The following is a 26969-nucleotide window of genomic DNA, read 5'->3' on the forward strand; positions in this document are numbered from 1 at the left end:
TGTCCCTGCTATCAGTGTCAAAAGTAACAATTCACTACTCATGTTTAAAGTGAAATTATACAGAAGTCGTTTTTCAAATTTTTTTTTAATTCCATCTTGTATTGATAGACCACACATGTAAGTTACCGACCACAGCAAAAATATATCTCTACCTAAAACATTATCTTTTAAAATTAAGTTTTTCTGAAAATGTGTACTTTCGCCCCTGTTCTCCCCTACATATAAAATCCAAAGAATATGCAATGTAAATCGTTGTGTCTTTATATCTGTAATGCAACAGCTCTAAATATATAGAAAGGCCAGGCCTGTCTGAGTAATGTACAAAACATCAAATGAGAATGATCAACAGGCTGAAGGCAGTATATGATATTTTACTGTGAATAGACATGAAGTCCCTTAATATTAAGTCTGACCATCTTTACTTGTTACTAGTCAACATTTGAAGTGGATCAAAAGGGTTCATCAAAGTTAAGACAAGAACAGTTTTGGGTATTTGTTTTAAAACAACGGTTATTAAAGGTTTTGATCCACTTTAAATGTTGGCTATTGTATATATTGCCTGTCTAAAAATAGCCCACTGCAGTGAGATTAACTCTTGCAGATCACCATGTTACTGTTACTGAACAAGTGGCTATATGGGAAGGATCAGATGCTAATGTATGTTTGTTGTTGCTCTATATATTGCATATACAAACAAGGTTAAATCATCCTGTATCTAACAACCCTCAATGTTCCCTACAAGGTTTTGCAGTGCATTTTTTTCCAGCGGATGAAGACCTTGTGGCTGCATTTTAGTCATTATTACATTAAGGAATATATAATAGTGCTAAGTACAACAGTAGTAAGGATGATATTTCCTTTCTAATAACACTGTGCTTTATTCCATTGTTGGGGATGGTGGATTCAAAAAGTGCACGTAACATGAACCGGGGTGGGAAACGCTACGGTACGCTACGCTTTTCTGATGGAGCCAATGTACCAATTTGGTGCTCTGCTGCCTCCTACTGGAGATCATAACACTGCTTACTGTAGGAATGATGATAATACAAAGCTAACACAATGTTAACTCTTTTGATCAATCACTACGAGAAAAGTACTTTTAATAAATAATAATAACAGAAATATAATAATAAACTGATTAAAAAAGCTTTTTGAAACCGAGAAAAAATAAGAAAGATTAATGCATTATAGGCCTTGGCTTTTTCAAAGCAAATAAACAATCCAGGACAATTATATCATTTTCAGGGCATGATTTCATTTTGTTTTTATTTTTTCTTTGTTCTGGATCTGTTATTCCCATGTTTATTCCTCTAAAGCCAATGCCTGTTCTGTTAGCTCAGAAAATACAATACAATACGATGACAGGGTATTATGTATCCTGTATATCACTGCATTTTGATGTAAGCTATAAATTATATAAATAAAAATTATTTTGTTTACATAAGAGTCCCAACTTTGACAACACTCACCTTGCAAAGCAACATCTGAATCTAGAATGGTCACTTCAGCTTTAAATGCACACACCCCATCACCTTATTTCTTATTTTTGTTCAGATTTAGATGTTAAATCTGGTTCACGTGTTGATATTACCAGCCTATACAAGGAATATAAGCACCTGTGTACCAGTGAAATAAGAAATCATTTTAACCTGCAATTGCATAAAACAAACAACAACAAAAGGTAAATCGTCGGCAAAAACATTCTCTCAATTCGTATTTAAATGAAGCCAGTCCAACCGAATGGAAGTATTTAGACATTTTTTCATCACACATCACATTGTAAGCTTTCATCTCAGTCTTTCTAGCATTTAAACAATGTTCATTTCCACTACCTGTAAAATAATTTCAAATAAACTTTATTTTTACATAAACTGAGTCTGAATTTTCATCACACATACAATAAAAAAAAAAAAATCTCTAAATGACAGAAATAGCCTGTCTCCGACCTTCAAGCTACCATCTTTACACAACTTATTTGAACAAATACTCGCTGTACAATACAGTAAAACAATGTGCCTTCAGAATACAGTGGTTGCGTTCACTTCTTTCTAAATGTCCCAAATACAGTGCATTAATAAATGTATACACATTTCAATTTCAGAGGAATGCATTGTACAGATTAAAAAATAAAGAGAGAGACTGCAGAAATAAAAACAGAACAACAGCTACAGTACACAATTCATTTCCTTGAGGAATCTTTTGATTAAGAGGAAGAAAAAAAAAACAGGCATCTTAAGGCTTATGTTTAAATCAGATGGACCTTCGTCAGGAAGTATAAAGGTCTGCAGAGTAAAATACTGCTATGTTATACGGCCATTTTTTTATTTTAACCGAAACAAAACACTGATATTTATAACCATCATCCGTGAAAGTCTTTTCTTACTATCAAAACGATTCGAGAGGAAAGACGCAAAAAGAAAGAAGCAGGAACGTGGAGACCAGTTCGCCTCCAGCTCCAGCGTGTCAGTTTAAAGATGAATTTAAGAGTTCGTCCGATACACAGAAAACTCCATGCTGGTTTCTCCAGTACATCTGCATCCGTCAGAATGTCTCAGCAACTGATTCTGGAATGTACAATGTTGATGGTCAGCGTCCGTGACTACCTGCATATGATAGTAGTCGGCATTAATGGGCTTTTACGCCTGCGGGCCCCGTTTAGGGCCGGCTGGGTTCCTGAGAGGCCTGCCAGTGTAAAGTAGCAGGTGGTGGAGAGAGGGTTGAATATGCTGGCGGTGTAGGTGAGGGGGAATTCCAAACCTTCAGTTCTCCTCAATGAGGGTGATATCCAGTTCAGTACAATCCCTTTCAAACACGCTCGTTTGCCCCCCCTCACGCTCCTCATGGTCTTCCTCCTCTCTCTCCTCCTCCTCATCGCTTTCGCTCAACGGCCCAATACTCGTCCTTCCCCGACCTTCAGCTGGTGAACACGAGCCTCGGAAATCTCCAAAGAAAGGTTCGAGGCCCATACAGACGTCCCCACCGCAGGCCAGTCTGCCACGTTCCATATAACTGAGAGGGTCTGTGCTTCGAGTCTATAAGGAAAAATAAAGCTGGGTTAAAACGTTTTCAAGACTACTAGAGTTACTGCAATGTGACAAAAACAAGGATTAACTTCTCATCAGATTAAAAATTATGCAAAGCTTTACCTGCGTCATTTTGGCAAAGTCTAGCACAGGCCGTGCGCATGGTCTATCCGGGTCCCTGCGACGCTTCAGGCCAGGTTTAAGGAGGAGCAGGTCACAGGGCTGAGAATGACACCGTGGAAGTTGAGGAGGAAGAGCACGGCGAACCGAAGATGGAGTACTGCAGGCGGACGAGGGTGAGGCGGGAACTGCCGGAGGGTGGGATGCGATTTGCGGTGGCACCGGAGGCGGTGGCAAGAACTGTGCGGCGGCCTCGCGAATGAGCACGGGGGAGAGAGAAAAACGACGCTGAGGGGGTGGCGGCGGATGAAGCGGTGAAGGAGAGGAGGAGCACGAGGATGGCGAGGGGAAGAAGCAGCAACAGGCTCCGCCTCCGGCGGCGTCACTCGGATCCCAAGGGAAATTCCACGGCAATGGAGAATCCGGGGAGAGGGCCAGGCTGAAAAAGGTGGGACTGGAAGAAGAGTGCAGCGAGGAATTTAGAGAGGAGCTGGGGGCACGTAACGGACACGGCCCCCCCGCGCCCCCTCCACTGTGGCATCTGCGATTCACTGGCGTCCAGACCTTGGAGGCGCTCGGCCGCCAGGTGTACCGGCAGCGTGAAAGGTCCTCTGGTACCGACAGCGATCGACAGTGGCGTTTCGGGGGTGGCGGGGGGGGAGGGGGCGGCCCGGGAAAAGACAGGTCCGTCACAGAGGTGCTAGGGGCGAGCGGACGGTTCAAGGCATCCCCCTCCGGAAGGTGGCTTTCTGGAGGTCCCAGTGGCACTGGGCCGGGGGGGAAGCTGGAGCTGAGCGCCCCCTGCTGGCTGGGCTTTGAAGGAGAGCAGAGCTGCCAGTAACTGCTTTCTAAAAGACAAACGGAGAGATGTGACTGTGTTCGGTTTATATAGGAATAATCGTGCAACTATAAAAACAATAAAAGTAAAGTTTTAGACATTTTAGGCTTTAATCGAATTGAAATGCTGTGGCACGCCATGCTCGAAATGTTGCAAACTGAATTACTTTAGGCAGGGGAGAGTGGCGTAAACTGCATCAGTGTTCGAAACACTCTTAAATAACTACAGGAAGGCTACAAACTACAGACGCTGAGCCTTACTTAATGTGTACTATTTTAAATTTCACAACTCTTGTTTTTAAATAATTGCGAGCGGTATACATACTAGATTGCATACATGTCAAGTTGTGTTCGTTAAAAATACTCACCAGGCATCAATCCATCTGTAGGCCTGCTGAGTTCTGGGCTCTTACAATGAAGTTGAGACTGCAAAACAGATCAAATGCAGATGAAATGCATTAGCAGTCAAATAGATTTATTGACTGAGTCTGCACATCCTAAATCATCCTGTTGGTAAAAATTCCAAAACACAAGTTTTACCAGTTTGCTGTCCAGTGGTCGTTGTTGATGTTGGGACAACGCTGTTGTCTAACATTTAACGAAACCATGGCATTGCAAATTGAAGGAGGAAGGAAAGGTGGGGAAAGTGGCTGATGTGCACTAGATAAAAATGAAGCACAGTCGCGTCCACCAAACATCCAGTGCACGCTTGCCAAGTTTCACTCAGGAACCATGATGACGTCCATACCTGTGAGCACATCCGAAACGTAATCAATACCAGCAAAAATAAACAGGATGAAATCATACATTTTCCATGAAGTCTATTTGTGCTCAGTGGGGTTTTTGGTTTTGTTTAGCTTTCTCATTTTTAACTAAACTCAGCATTTATTACTGATATATAAAATAACTCCTATCAAAAGTGAAAAGGAAAAGTAATATTTCATTTTTATCTCTAAGATTAAAGGAAATTTAATTTTTAAACCAGACACTAAAATAAAGGTACACACGACAACATTTTAACATTAAGAAAGTCTCACGTTACCCCCTATAATAAGACTTCATTATTCATATATTTACATGTATGCATTTTAAACATAAAATCCTGCATATCATATATTATGCAGAACACAATATAGTATTCTAGGATGTCTGATTCGCTACTGTTCGGACGCTTTTAATTGCACTCTGTGCTTTTTTGCTTTTATTTAACTACTGGTAGTTCAGCACAGTGCTCAAACTTAACAATTGGGCAGTCACACTAAAACTACAAATTGACATGTTAGATCACACAATACTCTTACATAGACTGGAAAACTGGGTAGGGCTCTCTGGGATGTTCCTGAATGGTTTAAGTCATACCTTATGTGAACATATGTAACCATAAATCTGAGTGGACACCCATGACATGTGGAGTCCCACAGGGCTCTATTCTAGCACCGCTTCTGTTTAATTTTGTTATGCTCCCACTTGATCAAATAATGAAAAAGACCCAAATTGCTTACCACAGCTTTGCAGATGACACCCAAATATACTTAGCCTTGTCACCCAATGACTACAGACCCATTTACTTCCTATGTAAATGCATTGATGAAATAACAGTTGGATGCATCAAAACTTCCTACAGTTAAACAGAGACAAAACTGAAGTCATTGTATTTGGAAATAAAGATGAAATTCTCAAGGTTAACACATACCTTGACTCTAAGGGTAATTAAATGAAGTCAGAAATCTGGGTGTAATCTTAGAGCCTGACCTTAATTTCACTAGTCATGTGAAAGCAAAAGGCAAATCAGCTTACTGCCACCTCAGAAATATAGCCAGAATTAGATGTTTTATCTTAAGACACGACTTAGAGAAACATGTTCATGCTTTTTATCACCAGCAGGGTGGATTATGTCAATGGTCCCCTTACTGAGATCCCCAAAAAGACCATTATGGGGCTTTTCCATTGCATAGTGCCCCACCGTTTGGTTTGGGTCAGGTCGGGTCAGCTCAACTCACTTTGGCTTGGTTAGCTTTCCATCGAGTTTAGTAACACTTAGGAATGGGAGGGACTAAAGGCGTGTTGTTATATTTGTGCTGCCTACTGCTGTGACATCATACAAGTGAGACATCATTGTACGTTTCCATACATTCATTTATTTCTCAGTCTGCCACAAAATTAAAATTGACTTTCTGTGCAAACACATGTGGCGTTAGTCAGTCGACGCTCTCCGCTGAGCCACATTTAAGTTGCACTTAAGCATATATGCGGACGTGCGTGTCGCGAATGTGCCGCCACATACTGCAAGTCTGAAAAACACTTATGGTGTTATTCTCAATTCTCAACCTGTGGATGTTTTACATCGCTAAAAGGGAGTAAACATGCTGTCACAGATGACAACATGTTTACTCGAGACAGCGCAAGCTAGCATGAAGTTAAAGCTAATATTTTACGTTATAGCGATGACACTGGTAGTGACGATTCTCACAGACCAATCAGTGATCTACAGTGTTTCCACGTCACATTTTGGTATCAGCCAAGATCGCTTGGAACTCCAACCAAGGCGGTACTAAAAAAAAAGTATCCGTTAATACGTACTGCACCCAGTGGAAAAGCCCTCAAATGTAAGCTGACCCGACCTGACCCAAACAGAAACGTGGGGTACTATGCAATGGAAAATCGCCATTAGACAGCTGCAGCTCTACTGAATGCTGCTGCCAGAATTTGACCAGAACCAAAACATCTGAGCACATCACTCCAGTCCTCAGGCCCTTACACTATTAGCCTCAAACACGTCTTCACCCAAGTTGAAAATATTTAATGAGCAAAAAATTCGCATGACATGAAGTTTAATCCTGCGATTAATCTAGAGCGAGTAACGCGATGCCCCGCGTTTGGTGTGTCCATAGCATTACTCCTGTTTTAATTCTTTTTAACACATTTTAAATGGTCTTAATTAAAAATAACATTTATTTTAATTGGTTTGTTATTTTAAATTCTCATTCATCTTTGTTTTTATTGTAATTTTAAATGTCTCTTGTTTTTACAGATTTTTTCCTCTTAAGATCGTTTTCTCATCTCTATGTAAAGCACTTTGAATTACCTCCTTGTATGAAATGTGCTACACAAATGAACTTGCCTTGCCTTATGTTAGCTCAAGGCAGAATGGGTCATGTCTGAAACATGTAGGCTACGGAAAATGTTAATAATAAAAATAAAAGCAGGCTAACAAGCATCTCTATAAAACAGACATGGGAAGTGTCTTTATTAATGCATTGCCTGCAGCATATACAATTTATAAAATTCCCTTTGATTAATAAGCTGTTAATGCACATTGCTGACATTGCACTATTAAAATGCAACAACCACATCATTTCAGGTGACTGAACTGCATGTATTTGAAGTGCCATCAAAACAACACCAGAAAAATTATGCTTCAAAATACTCAAATGATATCTAAACGAAAGAAAAGATCCTAGATACAAAATTGTTCTGCACATACTTTGTTATTTATTTTAAATGACAACTTACTAAAGTCAACAATCTGGGTGATGTGATATGTGAAACATAACCCTTAGATAGCTACCCAATCAAATAAATTTCCACTTCAATATATCAATATAGGCATAAAACATGTAGCCACAATGTACTTGGTATGTATTCCAAAGGAGTAGCATCATTCTTGACTGGTGCAGGCATGTACCCTGCTGTTTACCTAAGTTCTGGGTTTTTGTTTATCTGGAACAAATTTTTCCCATTTGAAGTATTATGTGATTAAATGTTTAGTTAAAGAAAGTGGGCAGTTTTGGGTGGGGGGCTATGTATCCTTGCTTTTCAAGCCTCTGCTAAGAATGTAAGCAAATTGGCTCAGTATGTTAGTGGTCACCCATTACCACAGACATGAATAGGGACGACTCAGTAATAGGTGATTGAGAAAGCTGCACAGTCAAGAACCGAGATGTTGTTTCACTGGCCTGAAGCCACTGTGGGAACTCCTACAAATCTCCCCTGCTTGTGCTTACTTACACGCCAAGCATTACAAACACACCCTTCCTGCCTGTGCTTACATACTAAGCATTACAAACACATTCTCTAATGCCTGTGCTTAGTAAGCATAATAAACACAACCTTTCCTGCCTGTGCTTGCTTACTAAACATAACAACACAATCTCTCCACTACCTGTGCTTACACACTAAGAATTACAATCACCTTCTGTTCTGTTTGTACTTACAAACTAAGCATTACAAACACAGTCTCTACTGCCTGTGCTCACACATGCACACACGCAAAGCATTACGAACACAATCTCCAAGGCCTGTGCTCACACATGCACACACACAAAGCGTTACAAACACAATCTCCACAGCCTGTGATCACACACGCAAACACAATATCTTAACATTTCAAACTATTTCTTATTTGCCTGCACTTACACACTGAGCATTACAAACACAATCTCCACTACCTGTGCTTACACACACACACACTAAGCATAACAAACACTTTTTTATTTGCCTGTGCAGTGCTTGCTTGCTTACTAACCATTACAAACACAATGTCCACAGCCTGTGTTTACTTACACAATAGACATTACACACACACACAAGTGCCTTTGCTTACACACTAAACACAATCGCCAACGCATGTGTTTGCAGTCACATCCCTGAATGTGTTAAACTGTGTACACTAATAAGTGTGTATAGCAGACATCACAAACGTAGGTAAAAAAAACGATTGCACATATTTCGACTGAAGCTAAAAAACGTCGCTAGTAATGACGTAGCATGGGTGGTCACGAGTAAATTCGGGTTCGGTTCCGCCGTTGCCTTGGTAACGCAATGAGCGGTAGAGGCTGATGGAGGCGGCGGAGGGGGAGGGGAGTATAAGCTTGCCTGTCATCTCCATTATAAGCACATTAAGCGTAACATGTAGCATAACATCATTCGTCTTCAAATGGTTTACATGGATAATAACACCACATTTCACGATCGCATCGGCAAAAAAATAAAATAAAAAGCCTTGAAGGTCGGAGTAGGCCACCGGGTTACACAGAAGCGTGTGTGTGTGTTTAAGATTTACACGGGGCATTAGCCAAGTTCGGCCATTCTGAGAATGCATACACATTAAGTGTATATTGATTTTTACACGTCAAAGGCATGCAAATGAACTGCGACTATAAATATGTGTCTGCCAACATAAGCGAGCAGAAAGCGGTTTGATATCGTTTCTATCTACATCTCATTCTGCGTACCGACCGCTTTCAATTTGCATCATTTCACTTCCTAGTTATGATATGACTCAACAAAACGTCTTCTTAATCAATATTTACAATTTCATAAAAAGCGAAATATTTTCCATTATGAATAAAAATAACAGTCTACACGAAACAAGCCAATCAGGAACAGCCGACCGGGCTTTAGCTAACGTCGAGCAGTAAACAGGCCCACCACAGAAATAAAGGTTTATAATGGCTGTTGGTTACATCTAGAATTTTCTATTAACCAGTGTGCAAACCTGAATTACCGCATATCAGTGTGAGCTGTTGATTTGTATAGACATATTAAAGAAATGCAATTCTGACTTGACCCATGAACCGATTTCTATGTTAAGCTACAATGAGGCGGACTGCATGGAAACTATAAATTACATGAATAATACCACGTTTAAACGAGGATGTTATTATGATTTTCGACGATACCGGCTTACCTTCCTTTAAATGAGAGCAGTTGACAAAACCCCAGGCCGTAAATGTTGCCCGAGACCGAGAGATTCAGGCGATTCGATACAACGAGCTAAAGCAGGTCGGCTTGCTGTCTAATAAACTGCCGTCGCTTTGGCCTGGCAATATATCTGTATTCAGCTCCGGACTGTTCTGCTTAACAAAAACATAACGTTTAAATAACACATCGGATCGTACGCTAACACCTATATAAACGATTTAAAGGACCGTGTAGAAATTGAAGACTGGTCTGCAATTGCACGCTTGGTCGATACAGACTGCCTTCTCAACGTCGCCCACTAGGGAAATAAGTGCGCCCCTTCTATGGAGGCATTTGTAAATAACATTCAGGGCTGTCTCGGGTTTTTATAATCGTCTTTAAGCAAATATGTGCAAAGACACCCAACATTTAGTGATTAAAAGCCATTATGATAAGATGATGAAACTGACGATATAAATAAATTGGAGGTGTCAAATACCGTGAGTGCACTCGACTCTCTGTGGACTGAGCCGATCCCGAGATAATATGACACACTCGGAATCATGGGAATTGTAGTACAGTTTTTAAAACGGGGGTTTCCACGGTTTTTGTTTGAACTTTACTCACGATATAAACTCATCACGAGGCTTGCGGATTTATGAACAAGGTTATTAATTTATTGATTTCACGAGTTGAAAGGCAACAAATGTTGTGGGAGTTTATCAGTTATAGAGCACTTTCGAAAAAAATCAATGCTGTTTAAAGTGCACTATAAAAAAGTAAACAAAAACAATATTACAAACACCATTATAAAATACAGAAGAAGGCACAATTAACCTTTAATTCATTACGACAATAAAAATGTTACAATTATAAAACTGATTCATACATTATGTAGGATTAATGTAGTGTTTCCCAACCAGGGGGCCGGGGCCCACAGGGGGGCCTCAAGATGACCAAATGATTACAAATTGGGAAAAAACGAGCATTAAAATAAGCTGAAACAAACAAAAATCAAGATGTTTCTTTTTTTGGCCATTTAAGTAGTGAATAAACATCTGTCTAGTCATTCCAAGCTCTAGTTCAGTGGTTCTCAAACTGGGGGCCCCTAGGGGGGGGGCCGCAAGATGGTGCCAGGGGGGCCCAGCTTTATGACATTTTATAAAATAAATAAATTTATCATGAATTCTTTGCAATTAAACCTAAACAAAATAAGACTTCTAACCAACAGCACTACTTTGTATCATTTAATATGTTTTATGTAATTAGGGCTCGAGCACCGAGGAGCAGGCCAGAATGGCCTGCACCGTAGGTGCGAAGCCCTATTGTTTTTGCTCGGATTTATTATTAGGGCCCGAGCACCGAGGAGCAGGCCAGAATGGCCTGCACCGAATGGTGCGAAGCCCTATTGTTTTTGCTCGGATTATTATTTTTTTTTTTTTTTTTTTTATTTTTATTTTTATTTTTTTTAACACTTTTGGCCATTTTGGGTGCCTAAACATACTCGAAAACTCTTGCAATTTGGCACACACGTCAAAGTCGTCCGTCATTGCGACCGGGCAAAGGCTGGAACACGGGCGTGGCACGGGGGCTCTGTAGCGCCCCCTGTAATGCAAAAACAAACATTGTTGCGCAGTTCGGGCAAACATGTACGCACATGTACGAGAGTTGGTACGCATATAGATCTCATCGACCCGAACAACTTTCGCCCTCTAACATTTAAGCTCCGCCCAACAGGAAGTTGGCTATTTTGGGTTGTTTAAAAAATGCATGCGTTGAACTTTTAAATACTCCTCCTAGAGGATGCATGCGATTGACACCAAACGTGGTGAACATGATGTCGAGACATTGGACTTGCTAAATTGCGAAGGGATTTTTGATATCTCGAACGGTGTTGCCATGGCGAGGCGACAAATTTATGGCGACATCAGAGAAACAGGAAGTGTCTAATATCAAAGGCAAAAAATGTCTTATTGTGATGACACGCGGTGTGTTTGTTCGTCTGAAGATTCCGATCGCATCGATGTGCCTATTGTGACTCCCGGGCATTGCGCCACCACCAGGCGCCAGGAAGTGTGTCAGTCACAAAGGTGGATTTTTTTTTACAGTTCCATGCGATGTTCTTTTAAATACTCCTCCTACAATGTTTATGCGATTAACACCAAAAGTGGTCAACATGATGCCAAGACATTGTAGATGATAAATTGCGAAGGGATTTTTGATATCTCGAACGCTGTTCCCCTGGCAACGCGTCAAACTTTACTTTCATTTTAAAGGCTTATTTAAGCCTTTAAGTTGATGCCGATGTTCTTTTAAATACTCCTTCTAGAATATTCATGAGATTGACACCAGAAGTGGTCAACATGGTGCCGAGACATTGTAGATGATAAATTGCAAAGGGATTTTTGATATCTCCAACGCTGTTCCCATGGCAACGTGTCAAACTTTTTACTTTCATTTTGAAGCCATATTTAAGCCTTTCAGTTGATGCCGATGTTCTTTAAAATACTCCTTCTAGGATATTCAAGCGATTGACACCAAACATGGCGATTATGATGCCAAGACATTGTAGATTATAAATTGCGAAGGGATTTTTGATATCTCAAACGCTGTTCCCCTGGCAACGCGTCAAACTTTACTTTCATTTTAAAGGCATATTTAAGCCTTACAGTTGCATGCAGTGAACTTTTATATACTCCTTCTAGAATAATCATGCAATTGACACCAAAAGTGGTCAACATGAAGCCGAGATATTGTAGATGATAAATTGCGAAGGGATTCTTGATATTTCAAACGCTGTTCCCATGGCAATGCGTCAAACTTTACTTTCATTTTAAAGGCTTATTTAAGCCTTTAAGTTGACGCTGATGTTCTTTTAAATACTCCTTCTAGGATTTTCATGCGATTGAGACGAGAAGTGGTCAACATGATGCCGAGACATTGTAGATGATAAATTGCGAAGGGATTTTTGATATCTCGAACGCTGTTCCCATGGCAACGCCCCAAACTTTACATTTATTTCAGGCATATTTAAGGCTCTTGACTCGTTTAGATTAACATTAAAATTGACACACACATCAGAGTTTTCGGCTGTTAAGTGTTGACAAAAAGGTCAGATAAAGGCGTGTCTCTTAAGTGGCTCACTAGCGCCCCCTTTTGTCTAAAGTCTGGGGTTTCTTTTAGCTACAGTCCCCAAATGGCTCAGTAACAACATTAAATAGCCCACTGATATTTACCCACTTGATGCCCTTGCCCACCGTGCATCGTTTTCTCGGACGCACCGTGTAGCGGTAAAAAAACGTGCGAGGGCCCGCCATTGCTGCTTGCAGCTATATTTTTTATTATTATTTTTTTTTTTTTTTTTTTTTTTTATTTTTTTTAACACTTTTGGACTTTTTGGGGGCCTTAACATACTCGAAAACTCTTGAAAATTGGCACAGACGTCAGAGTCGTCCGTCATCGCAGAAATCCAAAGGCTGGAACACGGGCGTGGCACAGGGGCTCTGTAGCGCCCCCTGTAATGCAAAAAAAAACATTGATGCACAGATCGGGCAAAAATGTACGCACATATACGAGACTTGGTACGCTTATAGATCTCATCGACCCGAACAACTTTCGCCCTCTAACATTTAAGCTCCGCCCAACAGGAAGTCGGCTATTTTGGATTGTTTAAAAAATGCATGCGTTGAACTTTTATATACTCCTCCCAGGGGATTCATGCGATTGAGACCAAACGTGGTGAACATGATGCCGAGACATTGTACTTGCTAAATTGCGAAGGGATTTTTGATATCTCGAACGGTTCTGCCATGGCGAGGCGACGAATTTATGGCGAATTCAGAGAAACAGGAAGTGTCTAATATCTAAGGCAAAAAATATCTTATTGTGATGCCATGCGGAGTGTTTGTTCGTCTGAAGATTCCGATCGCATCGATGTGCCTATTGTGACTCCCGGGTATAGCGCCACCACCAGGCGCCAGGAAGTGCGTCAGTCACAAAGCTGGATTTTTTTTTACAGTTCTATGCTATGTTCTTTTAAATACTCCTTCTAGAATATTCATGAGATTGACACCAGAAGTGGTCAACATGATGCCGAGACATTGTAGATGATAAATTGCGAAGGGATTTTTGATATCTCAAACGCTGTTCCCATGGCAACGCGTCAAACTTTACTTTCATTTTAAAGGCTTATTTAAGCCTTTCAGTTGACGCCGATGTTCTTTTAAATACTCCTTCTAGAATAATTATGCGATTGATGCCAGAAGTGGTCAACATGATGCCGAGACATAGTAGATGATAAATTGCGAAGGGATTTTTGATATCTCGAACGCTGTTCCCATGGCAACGCCCCAAACTTTACTTTCATTTTAAAGGCTTATTTAAGCCTTTCAGTTGACGCCGATGTTCTTTTAAATACTCCTTCTAGAATAATTATGCGATTGATGCCAGAAGTGGTCAACATGATGCCGAGACATAGTAGATGATAAATTGTGAAGGGATTTTTGATATCTCGAACGCTGTTCCCATGGCAACGCCCCAAACTTTACATTTATTTCAGGCATATTTAGGACTCTTGGCGTGCTTAGATTAACCTAAAAGTCGGCACACACATCAGAGTTGTCGGCTGTTAATTGTGCACAAACAGGTCACACATAGGCGTGTCTCTTAAGTGGCTCACTAGCGCCCCCGTTAGTCTAACATGTGGGGTTTCTTTTACCTACAGTCCCCAAATGGGTCAGTAACAACATTAAATAGCCCAATGATATTACCCACTTGATGCCCTTGCCCACCGTGCATCGTTTTCTCGGACGCACCGTGTAGCGGTAAAAAAACGTGCGAGGGCCCGCCATTGCTGCTTGCAGCTATATTTAAAAGTTGTTTTAGAACAGTTTCTCGTCATAAATTTTCTTTGGTGGGGGGCGCGGAGGAATGTGCCATACACAAGGGAGGCCGCACTCTGAAAATGTTTGAGAACCACTGCTCTAGTTAATTTTATTTGGGGAAAAAACTGAGTCAGTCGGGGGCCTTCAAATATTTTTGTGCGCAACTAGGGGGCCTTGAAGTGAAAAAGGTTGGGAACCACTGATCTAAAGATCATTCTGAAAGTCTAACTTTAAAATCTTTGATAGAGTAAGGTCATGTAAAAATATAAATAAATGTGAAATTAATAAGTGAAATCAAACTTTGATGCTCTTGATTTCACAAAGATTATGAGACTTTAGCCTGAATTTCAAAAACAAGGCAGCTCAGCTTTTTTCAGTTGAGACAGCTCAAACATGTTTTTAAGCCTAGAACTAGCCTTAAGCTTTGTCTGTGAAATCTTAAAGTTTTACCTTATCATATAAACAAATCTGAGAATCCTACATTTATATACTGAAAACATTGAGAGACAATCATGTATTGACTTATGAGCAATTGTTAAATCAACAGGTAAGGACTTCAACATAATGGGGTGGTTTCCCAGACAGGAATTGGCTTAAGCCAGGACTAGGCCTTAGTTTAATTAGGAAATACAAGTAGTTTAAAAAAAAAAAAAACAGGCCTTACTAAAAACATTACTTGTGTGCATTTTGAGGCAAAACAAAGGGCACTGATGTATTTTAAGGTATGTCAGTGAAAGTTGTTTTCAGTTTGGACAGCACTTACATTGGTTTTATTCTAGGACTATTCTAATCCCTTTCTGGGAAACCGCCCCAATGTGTTAATTGCTTTCAGACTTATTTGCGTATCTTTCAATATAGCAGTCATACAGACCCCTCACCGAATTACCAGGTGTTTGCAGTGCAAAAGTTGAACTTACGTACTGCGTTTTGTTAAGCACAGTGTAAAAGCCTATAACAGGCAAACAATTTGCATTGGGCAGGGTCACGCAAATTTAGACTTGACATTTTTAAGCCTTCATATTGTAGCAAACTACCACTATAAAGAAAATTGCAGATTCATGTATAGCCAGTCCACATCTTTATTAACTTGATTTCCATTATTAGAGATCAACATACACACACATAAAAAATAAAATGTCTAAACGTCGTCTGTTTTTAGAAAAACAGTGATGTGAAGAAAACGGGAAACAGGAGAAAGGAGTGTGAAGAACCCAACAAATCATGACTTGAACACGTGTCTTCTAAAAAGGTAAGGTGGGGTGAAGAATTGAAAACTGAAGAGTGCAAAACAAAGTAACGATTACAATTATGTGCAAGTGCACCATAACATTCATCTGAAGACGATACGCTGATGCCAAACTACATAAATTAAATAACTTACAAAACTAGATGACCATAGTGATCAAAGTGTAATATTTCTCAGAACATCTAACACTGCTGGACAAAAAACTATTGCACATGATTTGTGGATACCATTCAAATAACTTGACAGTACACTACGTAAATCTCCAGAAAGGCTCTTCATGCAGCAAAGGTGCTTGGTTCCAGTTTTGGTTAGTCTCAAGGAGAAATCGCAACCATCCTAGAACATTCTCCTGTGCAGATAGGTGACTGTTGAAGGTATAGCCCAATCCAGGCTGAGAGGTTTGGCTCTGGTGGCATGGGACATCAACCTGGATGAATTTCAATAAGCAATGAAATCAACCACAGTGCCATAACACAACAGATACAATATTTAGGTTTACTGACTTGAGAAGTGCTGAACGACAGCCAGGGACCGTCGCTTGATAACTCCATAGGTTGAGAAATTATGGAAGTGCTGGAGTCTAGTCCTGTTTCCCACTTCACTCCCTCCTTATCTCCACCTTCACACAACTCCGTATTCATTTTGTCAAGCAGGGTTTGCCTATGAGAGGGATTTCAGGAGTTGTGCATTAACAAGATAAAGCATGGTTGGCATGCGGTCCAAAAGGAGGGCTCAGAGCTCCGAAGTTTAGCCGAAACCCAGAGTACTCCTCGCTCTTTAACTGGGATAGATGTACTAGCTGAGAGTGAGGAGATGCTGCATAAACTGTCATGGGACAGAGATGAGGTAAGGCTAATTTATACATCCCAGCAAGCAATTTGGGCTAAAACCAGGCTAAATTTGGGCTGTCAGTGAAAATCTACTAGACGTCTACCATAGCCCAAGAATAGACGATACGTACAAGTTTAAAACAAATGAAAGCAAACACCTTGAACACCTGTTGACTTTGCACATGTTGGAATATCATACATCTTCAAGTTATTTAGGCAAAAATGGCATGTAACCAAATTCAAGGCTATTTAGGGTAGAAGTGGGTTACTCATAGCCGGTCTATATTGGGTCTATAGTTAGCCGTCATTTCAACGTCTTGGTTTTTGCTTGCTGGGATACCTCTTTACTCTGATTGGATTACATGACCATGCCCCTCACAAACTTAAATAAACATTATCATTAAAATATTAAATTAAAGGGATAGTTCACCCAAAAATGAAAATTCTGTCATTTACTCAACATCGTTTTGTTACAAATCACAAAGGAAGATATTTTGAGGAATTTCTGTAACCCAAGTGATCAAAAGCACCATTCACTTCCAGAATAGGAAAAGGGAATACTATGGAAGTAAATAGGGCTTTTGATCTGTTTGGTTACAAACATTACACAATATCTTCCTTTGTGTTCATCAGAACAAATAAATGTATACAGGTTAATGTAAATGACAGAATTTTCTTTTTTTTGGGGGGGGGGGGGTAAACCATTCCTTTAAAGTTTTTTTATAACATTAAATTTCATTGTTGAAGTCTTACAGTTGATCAACTGGGTCTTGGCCCTCCATGTCTTTCTGGGAGGCAGATGGTGGATCCCATGCATGGAGTGCTCTCCGCCAGAGCCTGACTTGCATATCCCAAGATCTGCGGCTATATTTGCGGTATTTATTGGGAGTGGAAGGATGAACCCCAGGAACCCGTAGACGCCTAAACCATTAGGGACAGAAAGTGTTTCAAAGCTGTCTTTTATTGTAATCAGAAAAACTGAAATAAAACTTGTCCAAGTGTCAAATAAAATAATGTAATGACAATTCTCACTTTGGGACCTGCTGCACATAGCTCTGGTAACCACAGGTGTTTTTTCCATACTGAATCTGCTTTTGTCTGCGCTTCAAAACTGCATCATTGGTCTCAAATTGTGATGTGTCAGCACTGTGAGAACACCACTGCAGCCCTGATGGTGACCTACAAAACAAGTTTTGTTGTTTATGTAGCTTCAACAAGCCAATAAACACATTGACATTTTTTTTATGCAACAATATCAGACCTTTTGATGCCATCTAGGTCCTCTGTTCCAACAGCAACATTAGCTGTAGATATTTTCAAGATGCACCTCTCAAGGATTGAAGACCTGATCGCGGCCAATACAGTTAAATCACATAAACAAACTCCAAATTAATCCAGTAATAATTAATAAAAAAAGACCTGCGGGACTTCTGAACGGAGGTCTTTTCTCCATTCTGTGAAGTTGACTGTGGCGTTTTAGAGCAGCTAGGAGTTCAAACAATCAAACTATTAGACAGTTTTTAATTTTTCATATTTTGACTGTTGATGGGAGAGATCATTACCTTACAAGACTATCATACACTGAACTGCAGCCTGGAAGAAGCCATGGCTCTGGGCTACATGGATGAGAATGTGTTTTAGTCTTTGAATCTGTTGACCACAGATGAAGAGGTAGACCTCTACTACAACAACAACAACGAGACAGAACACTTGTAACATTACTAAAAAAGCAATCCATATAAAGTTAAAGATTTTAAAAAGTCTTGAAAATGTACAAATATATACAGACCGCGTCTCTAAGGGGCTTTGAAGTAGGCTTTCTATCCGTGCTGTCATGCTGATTTAGGCTACAGCCACACAACGAGCTGCGATTGACAACTCTTTTTATCAGCCACAGGTGAGACGGGAGGGCGGGACTGCCCAAATGAGAAGTAATGCAACCAATCAGGTGTGTATGATCGTGTACGACAATAATATTATTTTACACGCTTACATTGTACAGAGACATAAAATATAATTTAATCACGTTATTATTATTATTATTATTATTTAACAATATTTACATAGTACAGGGCTACATATACGAATATAATAAATTAATCCCAACAAATATTTGAAATTAAATAAATCCTAACAACTCAGTAGGTAGCGGTATATATTTACAATCTCTGAAAACAACCTTGAAAAAAGACACAGTTGCGCATTTATTAACCTCAAATAAAACAGTACAAAGGAAATTCTATTGTGAACTTTGGTGCTTTATTGTGGGCAACTTTATTTTATGTCAGAGACAGATCATTTCTAATGTATTCTCCACGACATTCTTTACGACCGCCAGAATCACTTTACGGCACCGCGGCAGCAAAATGGCGTCCGGCAGTGGGGTAAGTTATTTCTTTGGAGATAAAAAGGTTTATTTCTTAGTTTAAGTTGTGATTATATGCAGACTACGTTGTATTAACAGATGACGAACAGTGAATGTTCTTTATACAATGTTGTTTAAATGTGAATATATTTAGAAATGTATACTATAGTAGATGTATTAGCAGAGCTAGCTTGGGCTCTGACGCTATCTTGTTGTTTTGTTACGTCCAAGAACATAAACATGTGGATATTAAAGTTATGAAGCGATTGGTGAATTAGTATCGGTTTCAGACATGTTTGCCAGACTTTACACATGATCATGTTGTTTATTCATGGCCTTTGTTTTATTTGTCTTGTGCATAGACAATTTCAGCAGCTTTCAGAAATATCAGAGTTAATATTTACATCATATTTATCTTCTTTATTTAGTCCAAGAATGATTTTCGTCGCAAATGGGACAAAGATGAATATGAACAACTTGCCCAGAAGCGAATCACGGAAGAGAGAGACAAAAAAGATGGTAAGCAAATGCTATATTGTAAACTTTAAATATTTCCTTGTTTTGTTTTGTTTTTTGGTGACTTATTTCGTTTAAGGTTGTAAAGTAAAAAGTTAAAGAGTCAAACTTGCAATGAACACAATACAATATTTAGTCAAAAAAATAATTTGTTAATTGATAAATACCTGCAGAGTTTTCATGTTGTTTATATTTCTCTGTCCTGTTCTCCAGGCAAGCCTGTTCCTCCCGTCAAACGGGAGCTTCTCCGCCACAGAGATTATAAAGTGGATCTGGAGTCAAAATTGGGAAAAACTATTGTCATCACAAAGACAACACCACAGGCTGAGATGGGAGGGTGGGTATCATACTTGACTCTACTGCACCTCAAAAAAGTAGTAGGATCTTTGGATCAAGCTGTGCATGTCTGCTTGTGTGGGTCCCCACAATGATAGTAAACCACATTTAAAAATTGTCCTATGTCCATATAATGCTTAATTGAAATGCTCTGCAGCACTTTAGAGCGCATGTACACCAAGACATTTACCCCGGCGGCCGGCATATGTTTTCAGTTGTTTCCAATGAAAGCGCTGAGCTTTTTATAGGTATGATGACTCAAAATTTTTCATATGACTAGACAGAGCAGACATTCCCATTTACAAAGATACCTGCATTGTAAAAATCCATTGAGGATTGAGAAAGTTATGATATTTTTTATATTAGAAATCAGAGGAAAAAGTTATATATGGATGTCAATGGAAGGTGTGTGATGGAAAATGCTGCTTATTCAAATGTTTTGGTTTGTAACTTTCTCATTTTATCAGATATTTGCATGAAATTTTAACAGAAGGTAGAATTTTGTTAGTTCTTTCAAATAAAATCATAAACATTTACTGTTTAAGTCGGAATGGGCATCAGACTTTAGTTGCAATGGGCATCAGACTTTAGTTGCAATGGGCATCAGACTTTAAGAATGGGCATCGGACCCATGGTAACCATGGTTTTTAAAACAATGCCTGCAGTGGACGTTCTGACAGGACGTTCACTGTAGTCTATTACCAGAAACGTAATATTCAAATTTCCGCAATTTATTTAAATACAATCTCCTCAATAGATTTAGATTACAATGTTTCAGTACCAAGAATAAAGAGATATATTTTTGTCCACCTACCTTTCATTAGTGTCCAGAGTTTAGTGGAAACACACCAACCGGTTGAATGTGACACAACTTTTAAAACCGTTGTTGTGAACTAAAAACACCCCCGGGTTGAAAGCTCAAAATACTAAACAGTTTCCGGTTGTCGGACTTGACCTATTTATTGTTGTATTTAGTGAAAACATACTACAACCATGCGACGAGAAGTGGATATTGCATGAGACGCATTGTAAAAGTCCCACGCGGGTGGAATTTTTATGCCTAAGAATTTGGATGTGTGTGCCCGCTATGTCAACATTGCTACTTTTTAAAACATTCCCCACAATGCATAAAAGCAAATCTTCAAATTTTAGCATACATCATTTAAGCATACATTTATGTTGTATTTAAGAGTTTTTTTAAAGTGTTTGTAATAATAAGATCACTGAAATTTCATTTTGTACTGTTTGTCGTTTTAACCACCAAGGTTGTCTGCCTGCTTATATTTCAGGACTTTCTGCTATTTTAATTGTAATAATATTGTCGGTCTTCCTAATTTGTATTTTTTATTTTTACACAGGTACTACTGTAATGTCTGTGATTGTGTAGTGAAAGATTCCATAAACTTCTTGGATCATATCAATGGCAAAAAACGTAAGTAACTTAAGTGTATATTTCGAAAAGAAAACATACTTCTACCCCTAAAATACTTTCCTAGGGTGTTTTCACACTTGGTCCTTTTCAAAGGTCTGAGTACAGTTCACTTAAGTACGGTTCCATTAAAAACGTGCAGCGTGAACACAAACCACTCCATGCTCACTTATATATATTTAAACTTAGACCACTGTGTAAAGTTGTAAAAGTCTACACGACACAATGACGCCATACAGCATTAACATGATTTGAAACCATTAAAGCATGTGTTGCTGGAGTGATGTAGTTGGATGCTTTTATTTGCTTTATTTGTAGTTAAACCATAGTAAACAAAAATGTAAAAAAAAAATTTCAACATGGCATTTGTAGTAAAACGAACAGGTATCAACATGATAAAAACATGGTTACTACACCTTTAATAAAACCATAGTAAATGTTTTTAGGGGTTGGTCTCAAAATAAAGTGTGAAAACACAAAGAGGTCTGAGAAAACCTATAAGTGCCTAAAGTAGCTTAGAGTTGTTTTTCAGGGGCAGAGACAGTGTGAACGTAAAGAGACAGGGTTCACTTCTTGGTCTGATTTTAGGTTGTCTGAGTTTGGTTCTCTTAAAGAGGACTCGAGTGTGAAAACACCCTTAGGTTACTTTAGCAACTACAAATGCTTTTATGAAAAAGAGATTCATAGGTAGCTGGGATGTCAGAGTCACTGTTTCGATGAATCTGTGAATAAATGTGTATGTCTTGCTGCTACACTAGTCCCCCTACAACAAATGTATATGACTATAAGGAGCTTTATGCTTAGGTACATTTATTAGCAACTTTATTACCAAAGTATTGTTTTACTCTTGCAACTGTCTCAAGTAACCTAAACTTCAAACAATATTGCAGATCTTTATCCATTTCATTTGTATTTAGGGCTAAAACAAATTTACCCCCTTTCCCATTTAACAGATCAGAGGAACCTTGGAATGTCCATGCGAGTGGAGCGCTCTTCTTTAGATCAAGTTAAAAAACGTTTTGAAGTAAATAAGAAGAGGATGGAGGAGAAGCAGAAGGAGTATGATTTCGAGGAACGAATGAAAGAGTTGCGGGAAGAGGTGAGTATTAATTTAAATATGTACTGATAGACAACAGCGGGTCTCAGGCCTTAATAATTGCGTACATGTTTTGTATTTTTACGCCCATTTGAACTTCTAATTCGCAAGACGTATGTACGCACATTAATTAATTCTTAACTTGTTCTTAAGTTAGGCCTAAACCAGCTCCAAAAGTAACGCTCGCGTTTGCCAGATACTCTCTTAATCTCATTTGAGTTTAGTGTTAAGTTAGTGTCTTGCAAGTATTTTGCGAACATGAGGGTCTCTTTTATCATAAATCCTTTCAACGTGTGTGCAGCAGACTTGTATTTTGATAAGAGGCATGATGCACATGGTTCACATGACGCACCAAACACATTTTGAAATAACGAGCAACACATGACACTCGATGCTTAGGAAGAGAAGTCACTGGCCACCTCTGATAATGATTGAATATGGGAGTCTTCTTCCTTCAAGCCCAAATAAAAATTGTCCACTTTTCACAAAAGTAATTCATACGGCTCCAGGATCTTAAAATGAGGAAGCAAAGCATGAAGGATTGGCAATCTTTATATGTGTAGAAAAAATTATTTATATATAACAATGTATATAATAATATTTAATATACAAATATGATACTACAAAATATAATAATTTAAATGCATATCAATTATATATTGATACATTATTTACATTATATTTAAAGCTTAGTATTTAATTATTGCTTACTTGTGGTATAAGTTTCTCAGACATTTAGAAGATATTTTAACATTCAAGTTTTTGTTGAGTCATGATTTGTTTGTAAAAAAGTCTTTATACACATTTCACAAATACATTTGTCTGTACAGATGCTTAGTGAACAAGACCCACTGTCTTTAAAACTAATTCACTCTATCACAATTTAATTGAAAATTGTGTTATTAATAATATTTGAATTATTAGTTCCTATAGCTTACAACCTATGGTTGTAAATGTTTAAAAAAATCCAAATGTTAAATAGAATTTTCATTTTAATATACAGATTGTTATGAAAAGTCTGATTTCAGTTTTTGTTCCTTTGTTAAGGAGGAGAAAGCAAAAGCATACAGAAAAGAAAAGCAAAGGGAAAAGAAAAGAAAGGCAGAAGAAGACCTGAATTTTGAAGATGATGATGAAATGGCTGCCGTGATGGGTTTCTCAGGGTTTGGTTCCTCCAAAAAAGGTCATTGATGAGGTTCTCTTGTAGGTATTTGCTCACTAAGGCCTTTCATTTTTCCTTGACAGGACCACATAGCTTTTTGAAAAAATTCTGATTCAGCACATGTGGTGAAGCCTCTAGTTGGTCAACCAATTTTCAACAAAATTCATTGCAGTAACGCTGATCAGAGTTTAAAGTCAACTCATTGATTTAGGTAAAGTTTTTGTTGTAAATAGGGTTGCATTATTTATGCTTTTCTGAGTTCTGAATCTGAAATAACCCTCTTACTACGACTGCATACTGCAACAGGAAAGGTTAAAGCAATATGACCTTTTTAGAAGACAAGACTTCATACCTTTATCCTCCAATGTCTTTTGTGATCTGGAGAAGAATGAAAGAGCAAAACTGTTTGTGTATCATGTTTTTGTTTCTTTTAATATTAGGGTTAAAAATTGTACTTTATGATTATTTTACATTAAAACATTGTGTAACAACTTTTTCAAAATATTCCTCTGTTTTACTGAAAGTACTATACAAAGTACAAAACATTGCACTCTAAAAATGGTTGTTAAAGTGTAACTAAACCCCTGATCAGAGCCTGACTCCACCCACTGCAATATTTGAAAAATGCAAGAAAAGTGGGCAGATCCCAACGGAGATAGAGGGGACGAACTAAGTGTGTGGTGAGATCGTAACAAGGGCGTGGTAAGCTTGAACCTGCTTACGTCACGAGTCATTTCTTGGACCCAACATCCAATAGGAAAATTCAACTGCAGTAGCCATCGTTCAACCTGAAGAGGGCAGCACACAGACGTTTTTACACCATATATTGTAGTATTGAAACACTTTATATCCAAATGTCAAAAAACTTACTAAAATCAATGAACAGCACTAATAAAGCATCATTCTTACAGATCATTAACTAAAAAAAGTTGGTTTAGGGTTTAGTTACTCTTTAAAAACAACACATTCAGTCTTATTTTAGGGACAGCACACTAAATGCATTGCTCCAAACTAGACACGTGTGTTATTATTGGAACAACACATTTTGTGTTACTTTTAACACTTAACTTGGGTTGCCATTTTTATTTTCACACAAAATGACATATAATGTGTTAAATAACATAACAAAAATATTACAAACTTCCTTAAAACATTAACATGTGTAATGTGGAAAAAATGTACACATCCTTTTTCTTTGAGTGTAAATATTACAAAACTACAAAGATGAGAGATTCAAAATAGACAGTTTTCTTTCAAAGTGGACGGTATATTTATCTTTTTTATTTTTTTTACAGTTTTTTTATTGTTGTATATATGACATGCCTACAGAACAGAAAGAAACTACGGTTTCTTTTACTTTAATACCACCTTAATTTGATTATGTAATTTACCTAAAGGTAAACCACTATCTGCAATATATGTCAGAGTAAAAGTGAAACATGTTTTATGTTCTTTTAAGAAATTTTGGCACATTTGATGCAATTGTTAGTAGTGTGAGAATAATGAAAAGCATGAAAATTGTGGTACTTAAACTACTAACAAAACCTAGGAAAAAATCAAATAAATTTAAATAACAAAGCTTGCACGAAATAACAGAGTTGCTGGTATTTGTGGCATATTTCACCACCTGATGGCGCTGTTGGGTTGCAAAAATGTACACTGGCAACTACAAAGGCATCTGGTATGATGCTTAAAGGACATAAACATTATGTTTATTTCATCAAAAAACTAAGCACTAGTGGCTATTGTGTAATGTCCAAAGACAAATATGTATTAATGGAGCCCATATATAATGACACTTATACAATAAAATGATATGTTTAAAGTATGAAATTTAAAACGGTTAATATGATCATAAAAGTGAAAAAATGGCAGCAACAATGGCTGCAGGAAAATTGAATGCTTACAATAAAGAGTTTATGAAAGTTTTATGTTTTAAATCATAAGAAAAATGCCTTTGAGGGATGGTTTACCAGACAGTTAAACCAGGACTAGGCCTAAATTATATTAGGACATTTAGGGGCGGTTTCCCAGACAGGGATTAGACTAATCCTAGACTAAAATAAATGTAAGAGCTGTCCAAACTGAAAACAACTTGCACTGACATATAATAAAATACATCAGTGCCCTTTGTTTTGTCTTAAAATTCACACAAGTAATGTTTTTAGTAAAGCATGTTTGTACTTGTTATATTACCCAATTAAACTTAGGCCTAGTCCTGGCTTAAACTAATCCCTGTTTGGGAAACCACCCCATAAGTGATTTTTAACAAACAGCATTACTGCATGGTGTGCATCTTGAGACAAAACAATGACACTGATATATTTTAAGATTATGTCAATCTAAGCAGTTTTCAGTTAAGACAGCTCAAACATGCATTTTATGTCTGGCACTAGACTTAAACCCTGTTCGGGAAACTCCCCACCTGCAACAAAATTTTACCTAGTAACCACCAGTTTGAACCAACTGAAAGGGCAAAAGATGTTTGATTGTTTTACCTATTGATTAAATCAAAGAAACAAGTATTCATACTTCTGATGTGTGACCTTAATGCATGTATAACGCTAAGTTGTACTACATAGAATAAGATATAAGATGGCACTACTTTGAATCAAGACTTTAACTGACTTTGCCTCCAATCAAAGATTTGAATACACCCACTTTACCATATTCTACTAAGCAGTCAGGAAGTGGAAATAATTGCGTGACCACCCACACAGAGAGCAAATGATGCAGGGGTACTAAATGTGTCTTTCTGTATCACAGCAACTTTATGATCACATATCTGATGTGATGCACTGTAGGTGAATCAAATGCATTTTACAGCGAATCGAAGTGGATTGTCTGTGATGATAAGCACGTCTGATTTTCCATAAACTAACATCCACACCTAAATAAGGAGCAGTTGAATGCTTAAAACAGAAAATTTCCAGTTGTGGGTGTTAAATGCTAACTGTAAATGAATTAGCCGTTCGGGTTTGGGACTACTGGGTCACACAAGCTGACGTTTGATTTGTTTTGTTGTGAAATTGCAAAATATGTAACGATTAGATGTTAAGAAGCTACTGTTTGTAACAACAAGGGATGCACATGATAGCACGAAGTGATGAATTTTGCCATATTTGCTGGAATAATGTTATCTATCTCAGTGGTAGAGCAATAAGTTACCACTGTAGAAGGTCATGGGTTTGAACCAAGGGAATACACATGCTGAATAAATGTATACCTACCTTGTAATGCAATATAAGTCGCTTTTATCTGCTAAATGCGTAAATGGAAAAGCATTTTTATAATAATATTTTTAAATACATTGTAGATCCAAATAAATATTGAATCTGAATGCTGAATATAAAAAACTCCTATAATAGAAAATAATAATACAATAATGCAATAATACAATAATGTATTATGTTTATATAGATGGCTTCAGCCCTAACAACATAA

At 38.2% G+C, this 26969-nt stretch overlaps 3 protein-coding genes across 7 annotated transcripts; 1 reads left to right on the top strand and 2 right to left on the bottom strand.

The window, feature by feature from the left end:
* Nucleotides 1-1840: 1840 nt before the first annotated feature.
* On the bottom strand, nt 1841-10203 carry fam53c (family with sequence similarity 53 member C). 3 transcript variants are annotated; one of them, XM_065287181.2, is made up of 5 exons: nt 10162-10203; nt 4521-4728; nt 4349-4406; nt 3147-3991; nt 1841-3032 (listed from the first exon to the last, which is right to left on the bottom strand). In XM_065287181.2, exons 3-5 carry the CDS (start codon nt 4353-4355, stop codon nt 2760-2762), a joined length of 1125 nt encoding a protein of 374 aa, XP_065143253.1. In that variant the 5' UTR covers nt 4356-4406; nt 4521-4728; nt 10162-10203; the 3' UTR covers nt 1841-2759. The 3 variants fall into 3 exon arrangements, with proteins under 3 accessions (XP_065143253.1, XP_065143252.1, XP_065143254.1); XM_065287180.2 differs by lacking the exon at nt 10162-10203 and adding an exon at nt 9670-10109; XM_065287182.2 differs by lacking the exon at nt 10162-10203 and having other exon boundaries at nt 4349-4371; nt 4521-6551.
* A 5397-nt stretch (nt 10204-15600) lies between these two features.
* slbp2 (stem-loop binding protein 2) lies at nt 15601-18501 on the bottom strand. Of its 3 annotated transcripts, none has more exons than XM_065287808.2 (8): nt 18411-18501; nt 18184-18237; nt 18041-18106; nt 17883-17966; nt 17654-17800; nt 17375-17542; nt 16295-16451; nt 15601-16218 (listed from the first exon to the last, which is right to left on the bottom strand). In XM_065287808.2, the coding sequence occupies exons 1-8, from the start codon at nt 18455-18457 to the stop codon at nt 16042-16044; spliced, it is 900 nt and encodes a 299-aa protein (XP_065143880.1). In that variant the 5' UTR covers nt 18458-18501; the 3' UTR covers nt 15601-16041. The 3 variants fall into 3 exon arrangements, with proteins under 3 accessions (XP_065143880.1, XP_065143877.1, XP_065143879.1); XM_065287805.2 differs by having other exon boundaries at nt 18184-18303; XM_065287807.2 differs by having other exon boundaries at nt 18184-18300; nt 18411-18490.
* Nucleotides 18502-18911: 410 nt separating this feature from the next.
* On the top strand, nt 18912-24067 carry zmat2 (zinc finger, matrin-type 2). The gene is made up of 6 exons (XM_065287183.2): nt 18912-19005; nt 19415-19505; nt 19716-19839; nt 21197-21270; nt 22221-22366; nt 23411-24067. The coding sequence occupies exons 1-6, from the start codon at nt 18988-18990 to the stop codon at nt 23552-23554; spliced, it is 597 nt and encodes a 198-aa protein (XP_065143255.1). The 5' UTR covers nt 18912-18987; the 3' UTR covers nt 23555-24067.
* Nucleotides 24068-26969: the final 2902 nt, after the last annotated feature.

Source organism: Paramisgurnus dabryanus, chromosome 18, assembly GCF_030506205.2.
Source record: "Paramisgurnus dabryanus chromosome 18, PD_genome_1.1, whole genome shotgun sequence".
NCBI classification, from domain to species: Eukaryota; Metazoa; Chordata; class Actinopteri; order Cypriniformes; family Cobitidae; genus Paramisgurnus; species Paramisgurnus dabryanus.

Excerpts from the sequence above, each read along its gene's own strand:
- fam53c (XM_065287182.2), bottom strand. The coding sequence starts at position 4,678 with ATGTTTGGTGGACGCGACTGTGCTTCATTTTTATCTAGTGCACATCAG. Across the intron at positions 4,372-4,520 it reads GACCACTGGACAGCAAACTG|GCCTACAGATGGATTGATGC; the intron begins GTAAAACTTGTG and ends AGAACTCAGCAG. Across the intron at positions 3,033-3,146 it reads ACTTTGCCAAAATGACGCAG|ACTCGAAGCACAGACCCTCT; the intron begins GTAAAGCTTTGC and ends TTTTCCTTATAG.
- slbp2 (XM_065287805.2), bottom strand. The coding sequence starts at position 18,457 with ATGACAGCACGGATAGAAAGCCTACTTCAAAGCCCCTTAGAGACGCG. Across the intron at positions 17,801-17,882 it reads GACCTAGATGGCATCAAAAG|GTCACCATCAGGGCTGCAGT; the intron begins GTCTGATATTGT and ends CTTGTTTTGTAG. Across the intron at positions 17,543-17,653 it reads TATGTGCAGCAGGTCCCAAA|GCGTCTACGGGTTCCTGGGG; the intron begins GTGAGAATTGTC and ends CTAATGGTTTAG.
- zmat2 (XM_065287183.2), top strand. Across the intron at positions 19,506-19,715 it reads AGAGAGAGACAAAAAAGATG|GCAAGCCTGTTCCTCCCGTC; the intron begins GTAAGCAAATGC and ends CCTGTTCTCCAG. Across the intron at positions 21,271-22,220 it reads TCATATCAATGGCAAAAAAC|ATCAGAGGAACCTTGGAATG; the intron begins GTAAGTAACTTA and ends CCCATTTAACAG.